The sequence below is a fragment of the Cherax quadricarinatus genome, chromosome 27 (assembly GCF_038502225.1).
Source record: "Cherax quadricarinatus isolate ZL_2023a chromosome 27, ASM3850222v1, whole genome shotgun sequence".
In the NCBI taxonomy this organism is placed as follows: domain Eukaryota; kingdom Metazoa; phylum Arthropoda; class Malacostraca; order Decapoda; family Parastacidae; genus Cherax; species Cherax quadricarinatus.
This window is the reverse complement of record NC_091318.1, coordinates 12,012,690-12,023,405: the sequence shown is the minus strand read 5'-3', so window position 1 is coordinate 12,023,405 and position 10,716 is coordinate 12,012,690. Positions and strand designations below refer to the sequence as shown.

Genomic DNA, 10,716 nt, shown 5'->3' with positions numbered 1-10,716 from the left:
TATCTATATATCTATATATCTATATATCTATATATCTATATATCTATATATCTATATATCTATTTATATATATATATAATATATATATATATATTTATATATATATTTATATATATATTTATATATATATTTATATATATATTTATATATATATTTATATATATATATATATTTATATATATATATATATATATATATATATATAATATATATATATATATATATATATATATATAGGTTCTGAAATTCAATATGAGTCTTTGATATTTATGAACAGTAACTGGCCTATGTATATTTGGAATATAAAACTACAAGGGGCAATGTTAACAGTTTTAAGTGTTATTGCAAGGTATCATGAAAGCCTAATTTAAGTATTATGATAAAATAGTCATCATATCTTTCATATACCCTATTCCCAAAACTTGTTTGTTCCCACTGAGAGTAAGGAAACCAGATTTCAAGAACACATGAGCTGTTTTAGCCTAAAGGGTGTCAAAATAGATTATACACAGAACAACACTTTCAAAGCTGACTCAACTCCCAAACCCTGAACTTTTAAATTGGTTATTTACTAAAGCATAATGAGTAATCAATTTATATTCAGTACAGTATCTTAAAATATATTCAATCACTAAGTTCATCACTTAAACTAAATTTTTCACTATCAGAGGTTAAATCTGAAGCAGAACTCACTTCGATGTCTGAGTCAGAATCATCACCCCCCACAGCACCTCCCATTGCTGCTGCTGCCGCTTCTTTCTTCTTTCTCTTCTTCTCTTTCTTAAGCTGTGCTCGTCTTGTATACATATCAATAATTCTCTGAACTTCCTCTTGTTCAGTTACTGGATCAATTGCCTTCCCACCTTCTATTTCCAAGTCACTATCAAAACTCTTACTATGTCTTTCTTCATCAGAAGAGCCACCTTTTCCTCCACTAGCTCCCTTAGACTTTTTATGGCGTTCTTTTTTCTCTTTCTTTCTTGTAGCCAGCGCCACAGCTCCTGCTAATTCAGGATCAGCTTTTAATTCACCCACAGACTTCTCAGCAGATGCCCTGGCTTCTTTTTCTGCAGCTTGCATTAAAGCTTCTACCTGAGGATACAATATAAAAATTAGAATGGCACTGAGAATTATGTACATTTACACTACAGTAGGACTTCTTTTATTTCAAAATCCTGTTGTCTCACAAGAACCAACTAAAATTTTATGATCTTTCACTTGAAATTTGCTAATAAAAAATACACACATTACACAAAAATGGCAAACTATATTTTCCTGTAGCCACTCCAAGTGTTCAGGACATTATAAATAAGAGCCAGGCAAGCCAAGCCAGTTGCCCAATGATCCACTGGCTTACCTGGCTCCTGTTTATAATGTAAATGACAATACCAGATATTTTTCTACAGACAAACATTATCAAGTCAAGCTTATATATATATCCCACTGCAGCTGGAGGGAGAGGAGGAGGACTGGATGAGGGAAGGTTGACAAGGTGAGGTATAGAATTCATTTTTTTTTTTTTTGCATCATATTCAAAAGCTCAGTTTCACCCAGTATTGTGGTAATTTTGTAAGAAGCGGAATACAAAATGTTTAAGTGTGTGGGTCAAGCAAATCAATGATCTTGAAACTTCATACTATGTCCAGTAAAATTTCAACAAAATTTATTGCACAACTACACACGGAATGGTGTAGATCAGTATAGATCTTCACATTCAGTAATTTTCAGTCTGTTTCTTTGCTTGGAAACAAGCTTGGCAACTGCACCAAAGCCTTGCTCTACTAAATATGATGTTGGGAAGGCAACAAAGTACATCTTGACTTTGTTCTACAGTGCAGGGTAGCAGTCAGAAATGTTTTTTTTTTTTTTTTTTGTAACCAAAAATCTTGATATAATTTTTTATACTTTGGCCTCTGTTCAATGTCATTTTGGAGTGAAATCAGCTCTTCCTCCACCATTCCTGTTTCCTCACTGCTGATATTTTGAAATGGATTGATCACCCAGTCTGGTAAAAAAAAGAGAGAGAGAGAGAGAGAGAGAGAGAGAGAGAGAGAGATAGAGAGAGATGAGGAGAGAGAGAGAGAGAGAGAGATGAGATGAGAGTAGAGAGAGATAGAGAGAGAGAGAGAGAGAGATGAGAGAGAGAGAGAGAGAGAGAGAGAGAGAGAGAGAGAGAGATATAGAGAGAGAGAGAGAGAGAGAGAGAGAGAGAGAGATGAGAGAGAGAGATAGAGATGAGAGAGAGATGAGAGATAGAGATAGAGAGAGATAGAGAGATGAGAGAGAGAGAGAGAGAGAGAGAGAGAGAGAGAGAGAGAGAGGGCAGAGAGAGAGACAGAGAGAGAGAGAGAGAGAGAGAGAGAGAGACAGAGAGAGCAGAGAGAGAGAGACAGAGAGACAGAGAGAGAGCAGAGAGGGCAGAGAGCAGAGAGAGAGCAGAGAGAGCAGAGAGAGAGACAGAGAGAGAGACAGAGAGAGACAGAGACAGAGAGAGAGAGAGAGAGAGAGACAGAGACAGAGAGATAGAGAGAGATAGAGATAGAGAGAGATAGAGAGAGATAGAGATAGAGATAGAGAGAGAGAGATAGAGAGAGATAGAGATAGAGAGAGATAGAGATAGATAGAGATAGATAGAGATTTTGAGATAGAGAGAGATTTTGAGAGAGAGATTTTGAGATAGAGAGAGATTTTGAGATAGAGAGAGATTTTGAGAGAGAGATTTTGAGATAGAGAGAGATTTTGAGATAGAGATAGAGAGAGATAGAGATAGAGAGAGAGAGAGAGAGATAGAGAGATAGATATCCTGAAATCTGCCAGACATGTTACTATGCAGCTCATTCAGGTGTGCATAATACATTTGAAGGTCATCACTTTGTATGTTCTTCACCTTCTCCGGTTTAGAAGGGCTCAGAAACTGGAAGAGCTCATGATGGGCTATGTTATGCTTGAATAACTGTGGCCTGGATAGAAAAATGGAAAGGACTGATTTGACTTTGATAAGTTTGACTTCATTTCCTTGCAAGTGCAAATTAACTTCGTTGAACTTTGTGAATATGTCTGACAAAAAAGCAATGTCATCCTTGAAGTTTCTTAGTTCATCACATAGCATCCCCCCATCAATACCAGTCAAATCATAATTACACTTTAAAATGTACATTACAAGACTGAAGATAACTTGCAGTGTGTACAAGCCTTGAGCTTTGGCCCTTGCAGACGTGAAAATCCGATCATCACCAGTACTCACGGCATCTGCTGTCTGATCTGGCTGGTGTGTGGCATGTCCAAACAAACGTTCAGACTTTTAACTCCAAATTCAAACCACAAAATAAAATAAAACTATGCTTTTGTGTATAATTTTATGTTAATTTTATTCTTTGTCAAGCATTTGTGTTACTGAAGAATTCATGACTTAAATTTTGCCATACAGATTTTGTAAAAGAAATGCTCCTTTGGCTCTGATGCCACCCTGCCCCTCCCTCCCCCCTACAGCCCCCTTTTTCCTCAACGTGGCCCCTGGATCTTTTCACCGCCCTCGGGGAGGGGGGAAGGGTCAGTACCACTCACTTTGGGAAATACTGGAGTAGATGTATGTTCTGATATCCCTGTTGCTCATAGTGGTTGCTCTAGTGAAGTCCCTAATTTATTTTGTCTGGTTAGCATCCCCAATGCAGCTTGATATGAGTACATGGGAGGGTAATGGAAACATTACCTGTTGGAAGAATGATCCATTGAGCACGTTCACTCCATTCCCTGATTCTAAGGATTTGTGATGCCATTTCTCTGTACTCTGGAAATAATGTGTGCCTGATACATTGATTCTTTTCAAAGACTGGCACCATCTCCCATTATCAGGACAGCCACTAACATAAATGATGAGATTAGCAGTGGCATCTATATTTAATTATGTGAGGAGTTACAATAAACTTGATGTATGTTAAACACCCTGATACATGAACCCAAGGAATTAAGATCAGTGATATACCTGGAACACACATAACACTTGAATTTGTGTGTAATACACATTGACAAACATACCAAAGTTGCAGCTTGGAAGTAGGTGAAGTTACCATAATAGTCAAAGACAAACAGACAAGAAAATGCCTAGATGTAACAATCCAGTTTATATACAATACCACAGAACAGAACCAAGGGGCATTAAATACTGTTCCACTTCTTACAAAATTACTACTGGGAGGAGTCTAAACTATCAACACGAGGCCTAAATAATCCTGTAACTCACCTTAACCCTCCTTATTTAACCCTTTGAGGGTTTCGGCCGTACTAGTACGGCTTACGACCCAGGGTTTTTGATGTACTAGTACGCCTAAATTCTAGTGCCCTCAAATCTAGTGGGAGAAAGCTGGTAGGCATACATATGAAAGAATGGGTCTATGTGGTCAGTGTGTGCAGTATAAAAAAAATCCTGCACAACACAGTGCATAATGAGAAAAAAAAACTTTGACCGTGTTTTTGGATTAAAACAGCAACTTTGCACTGTACTTTCGTATGGTATTTATTGTTGTATTCTAGTTTTCTTGGTCTCATTTTATAGAATGGAAGACATATTACAGAAATTGAGATGATTTTGACTGGTTTTACAATGAAAAGTACCTTGAAATTGAGCTCAAAGTAGCAGAAATGTTCGATTTTTACCAAAGTTCAAAAGTAAACAAATCATGCCAGGCGTCCAATACACGTCAACTGGTGAGTCTAATATTCTTTCACAAGTGCGCTGATATTATTTATACCATTTCTACACTAATCCAGTAGTCTACATAACAGTAAATCTTCTACTTTTTGTAAGAATAAAAATTGAAAGTGGAAAGCCAAAGAAATATAAGAGGGGCCTGGGGATGTGACTAACGAACAGAGGAAATGTTATTTTAGTGCCAGGAATGTCTTTCTTGTTTATTCTGGACCCTATTTGGAAATTGGCATATTTTGAAATTTGTGTGAAATTGGCAAAATTGCTAAATTCTGACCACTGTATTGGATAGTTGAAATCAGTAAATGGGTGGTTTCTTGTACTCATTCAATAGAAAAAATGGAGTTCTAGAGAAATAGTTATGATTTTTGTCGACTAGTACACTGGAATTGGCTGAAAATAGGGCTCAAAGTGGGCAAAATCGCCGATGCGTAAACATCGTCGAGACCGCTAACTTCGCGAGACCATAATTCCGTAAGTTTTCCATCAAATTTCATACTTTTGGTGTCATTATGATCGGGGAAAGATTCTCTATCTTTTCATAAGAAAATTTTTTTTTTTTTTTTTAAATTTGGCTGACCCTGAGAACAAGTGTCGGAGAGGGCCTGTCGACCCTCAAAGGGTTAATTCTTCTTCTCCTCCTGCTCTTTCTGTCTTGCTGTGATGAGACATATATGCATTAATTCGGGTGCTAGTTCAGTTGACTTGATAAAGCTCATCTCAAGAAAAAATATTGCTTACAAAAGAGGTTTAGCTCAAAAGTAGCGTTTTAATGTTGAGGGACCATGGATGCCCATTTTGGAATACATACACTGCACCTATTCGTAATTATTTCTCAACTCTAATAACCCCAGGAAATCTATGCTACAGTTAAGTTCAAGGTCACTACCACTGTAATGATCATTACCAATGTGGGCAGTGCACAGGTGTAAGCAATCTAGTACAAACCACTTTTCAGCTGTTAACCATCTCTGCTATGTGGTTGCTCCTTCACCTCTTTCTTAAATCACTCCTTGGCCTAGATTGGCTAGGCCACTAACACCTTTATAGCTGTCTTAAGAACTCATTGCAGTTCCTGCTACCATTCACATTTTCTGAAGGATAGACAGTGAACTAGCCTGGCTCACTTAACTTACACTTGCCATGTTTTCTGCCCAGCCTGTTTGTCAACATCCTTCGAGTTAATTCTCCTACTGTATATGAGCCATGTTGTGATGATTAGCTCTGGCCACTCATGTGTGCGCTTAGTTATAAATGTGTAGAATACCAGAATAACAGGGCACCTTGTGGGCCCTGGTATCCAAGTGTACTGACAAAATATAAAGAGGCCCTTCATGGGCCTTATTATGTCAGATTCCTGGAAACTTTCGAGATTTTTATGATAGATAAATACGTATACAACTGAAAACAGAGAAAACTATACTGCTGCTGTTCGAGTACAGTAACAGTAATGCTGTCTACAGTTTGCAGCTGTTAAGATACCTGGTTAAGTAGTAGTACTTGCACTACTTACTCCACTGTGGTTATGTTAAGTGGCCTTTAGGTCAGCTGCTTATCATTTGGCTGACTTAGAAATCATCCAGCTGGAATGTAAATAAAGCCAATTGGGTATGTGGCTCATATACCTCATAAAAAGATAACAGAACTCAGTGTGGACACTTCTTATGATTACAGTGAGGAGGTTGAAAAGTACCTGGTACAGTTAGGCTGTATGAACATCCCAGAGGGATGGAGTGTCTGCATTAGTAGTGGGCTGTATGAGCATCCCAGGGGGATGAAGTGTCTGCATTAATAGTGGGCTGTATGAGCATCCTAAAGAAATGAGGTTTCCACACTAATGATAAACTACAGGAGCATCCCAGGAGGATGGGGAAGAGGAGGGGGTGTCTGCACTAGTGATAGGCTTTAGGAGATGAATGGGTGGGAAGTAACTGCAACACTAGTAAAATAGGAGAGCTCTGTTATGTATTTCTCCATTTTGTTTTGTCTCTTATAATAGAGATGGAGTGTTTAATGTTACATATTTTAGCAATATAAGTATTATTATTCAATGAACTAGTAACCCCTTCTCCTGTATACATTACTAAAGTTAAAAAGAGAAACCTTTTTTTTTCTTTTGAACCACCCTGCGTCGGTGGGATATGGATAGTTTGTTGAAAGAAAGAAAGAAAGTAGTAGTATTATTGTTATGGCAGTGTTTTACTACTAGTTTACAGACTTACTTCATCCATACTCATATCATCCAAGTCTTCTCCTAGGGTAGCCTCAGCTCTAGCTTGAGGATGAGTAAGAAGCACAGCTGATGGCAGAGCCATGGCCCCCTGAGCCTGACCAACATGAGATTCCTCCCCTCTAAGACGTGCCAGCCGCGTCTCTAGCTCATCTTCAGGCTTAGGGACAGATGCTTCTAATGACACTTCCTCCATCACCTGAAAAAAAACTTTGATCTTAGTTCTGTTTAATAAAGAGGAAACAAAAGAGAAAGTTAAAACAGCAGATGTATCATGGAAAACAAATAAGTAATAAATGCTAAACTTTTTATGGACTGTAAAATGACTTGCAGAAAATCTGCAATAATCAACAGTTTAATTCAAATTCAAATTCAAAGTTTATTCTCTATAAGGATTACAATGCTGAGTTTACAGAATTTGGTTATTGTGTGGTTTACACGTAGTAAAACAATAATTACAGAGTGTACCACTAGAACACCTAGCATGGCTAGGCATTTCGGGCAGACTTAGTTTAATTCTTAATTTTAAAATATTACAAATTATGAGGTAAGTTGGTATTATGGCTAAGTGACTAAATACTAGTTTGTGAGTTTAGCAATGTGAATGCTTTTGTTTTGGCATAGTACATAGTTTCAGTATTGGAGTATCACAGGCCAACTTATGACTAGTTTGGATTCATTATTTTAAGACTGAGATTAATATTTCTGTTTATGGTCAAATGGGTGAGTGAGTGTAAGTGTGAACCACCAGGTGGTATTCGTGTTGTTAGTTGACGGGGTGTATCAGGGAGATAAGATGTTTTCTAATGGTAGTTTTGAAGGTGATGAATGTGTCTGCAGTTCTAGAGTTTTCAGGTAGAGTGTTCCAGATTTTAGGGCCTTTGACATACATTGAATTTTTGTAAAGGTTTAGTCGGACACGGGGAATGTCATAGAGATGTTTGTGTCTGGTGTTATGCCTGTGGATTCTGTCACAACTATCAAGAAAGAATTTTAGGTCAAGGTTAATATTGGAATTTAAGGTCCTGTAGATGTAGATTGCACAGTAGTAAGTGTGGATGTACTGAACAGGGAGTAAGTTTAGATCTATGAAGAGTGGGGGGGTGTTGCCAGGGATGGGATTTAGTGATTATTCTTACTGCAGGTTTTGTTGTTGTTATTATTGGCTTTAGGTGTGTTGCTGCAGTTGATCCCCAAGCACAAATAGCATAGGTGAGGTATGGATAAATAAGTGAGTGGTATAGTGTGAGAAGGGCATTTTGTGCACGTGATATCGTATCTTGGAGAGGATCCCAACCGTTTTGGATACTTTTTTTGGTTATGTGTTGGATATGGGTGCTGAAATTCAGGTTGTTGTCAAGGTATAGGCCTAGGAATTTGCCCTCATTATGTCTGGTAATTAGAGTGTTGTCGATCTTAATGTTAATTTGTGCAACTCCTGCTCTGCTACCAAACATAATATAGTAAGTTTTGTCAGTGTTAAGCGTAAGTTTATTGGCTGTCATCCAAGTCGATATTTTGATCAGCTCCTCGTTAACAATGGTGTTGAGGGTGGCAAGATTAGGGTGAGAGATGACATAAGTCGTGTTGTCAGCAAAGAAAATGGGTTTCAGGTGTTGGGATACGTTTGGAAGATCATTGATGTATATGAGGAAGAGCAGGGGACCAAGGACACTTCCCTGCGGAACTCCAGTATCAAGTGGCCGTGTTGTTGATGCTGTGTCTTTAATGGTGACATACTGATACCTATTAGTAAGGTAAGATTTGAAATATGCAAGCGCATGGCCTCTTATACCGTAATGATCAAGTTTGTGGAGTAAGTTGCCGTGGTCTACTGTGTCAAAAGCTTTTCTTAGGTCAATAAAAATTCCTAGTGGATATTCCTTATTTTCCAATGATGTGTAAAGCAGATCTAGCATTTTTATGACTGCATCATTAGTGCTTTTATTTTTCCTGAATCCAAATTGGCAGGGGTTGAGTATGTTTTGTGCCGTTATAAATGAATATGGTCTCCTGTGCACGAGTTTCTCAAAGATTTTGGATAGCAATGGTAAGTTTGATATTGGCCTATAGTTGTTTAAATCTGTAGGGCCACCACCTTTATGTATTGGTGTAACCCTTGCCATCTTGAGTAGTTTCGGGAAGGTGCTAGTTTCAAGTGACTTGTTAAAAAGTAATGAAATAGCATGCGAAAGGACATGGGCCGCTCGCTTGTACAATAATGGTGGGACATGAGACAGATTCCCTGAGTTATTTTTAAGTGACTTTATAATCTTGGTGACTTCCGTGAGCTCAGTTGGTGCAAGATAGAAGGAATTTGGGAAATTCCCATCTAGGTAGTCCCCGGCATGGGCACTGGTACGTGGGATTTTATTGGCGAGATTAGATCCTATGGTTGAGAAGAAGTCGTTTATCTTGTTAGCTGTGTCAGTGGGATGCAGTGTTTAATTAGGTTTAGTTAGGACAAAATTCTTGTTTTTTTTTCAGTTTGTGGGTCCCCAGAATCTGAGAGAGTGTTTTCCAGGTCTTTTTATATCTCCTCTTGTGTCTGTGAATCTACTGGAGTAGTATAGTTGTTTGGCTTTCTTTATTACTTTGGTGAGAACTGATGAATAGTGTTTAAGAATATCTTTGTGTATTAAGCCCTGTCTATATTGCTTTTCATATTGGTGTTTCTTATCAATGGATTTCAGAATGGTGCTGGTTAGCCATGGACACCCAAGCCGTTTGTTTGTGATCTGTTTCGTTTTTATAGGACAATGTTTGTTGTATAGTCTAAGTAATTTGTTAAGAAAAATGTCTGTCCAGTCATCAATACCATTGGCCTTGGAGAATTCTGTAGGCCAGTCAACAGTCTCTAGATCAGCTGTGAACTTCCTTATTGAGGCCTCGTCATGGAGTCTAAATGAGACTTTGTTGTATTCAAGTGGTGGTTTACTTACGTTTGTCAAGAGGAAGGTAGGGTAGTGGTCTGTAGTGCTATCTGTGATTTAAGGGGGGCCAGTATATTGGTCCATATGTGGTCTATTATGGTTGCACTTGTCTCAGTGAGCCTGGTTGGTTTAGTTATTGCTGGTATGAGAAGTGTGTTGTTCATATTGTTGATGAAATCAGTTACAGGCTGATCATCTAGTAGGCCAAGGTTGATGTTGAAGTCTCCAGCTAAGAGAAGGTGGTGCTTATTCATTTGTCTGTTTGTTATTAGCGCCTTTAATTTCACACTGAAATTTGGGATGTTTGTGTGGGGTATCCGGTAAATGGCACCGATTGTTATAGGTGTCTTAAGGTTTTTTACAGCAAAATTAGCAAAAATGTATTCCCCATATTCATCACTAAAGCAAGTGGTGTTAATACAAGATAATTGGTTAGAGTAATAGATTGCAATACCACCCCCAACTTGGTATGGTCTGCAGTTGTGAATTGCTGTGTATTCTGGTAGAGGGTAGATATCTATTGTGTCCTGCTTAAGCCAGGTCTCAGTAAGAATAATGCAGGAGAAAGGTGTCTTTTGTGATTCAAGAAGTGCCAGGAGGTCATCATAGTGTTTGCTTAAGGACCTGATGTTGTAGTTAAGTACTGATAGACTTTTAGCATTGTTTAGGATAGTGCTGGCTTGTGATGCTGTGTAATAAAGGCAGTTACTTTCCAATAGGTTTTGATTGGGTGTCAGATTATGGAGGTTTAGATCAGGGTCAACGTGATCAATCATCTTCTAGGTTTAACTTATGGTTATTTATATCCTGAGTTGTGTGTTGAGTTCAAGTACTGTTATCTGTAGTGG

The 10,716-nt window shown here is 38.1% G+C and overlaps 1 protein-coding gene across 1 annotated transcript; it reads right to left on the bottom strand.

Moving 5' to 3' along the window:
• Positions 1–217: 217 nt before the first annotated feature.
• Positions 218–7,134, bottom strand: LOC138850921 (large ribosomal subunit protein mL64-like; the record flags this gene model as incomplete). The annotated part of the gene is given in 2 exon segments (XM_070089009.1): positions 218–1,092; positions 6,928–7,134. Coding segments are annotated over 2 exon segments (672 nt in total). The 3' UTR covers positions 218–624.
• Positions 7,135–10,716: the final 3,582 nt, after the last annotated feature.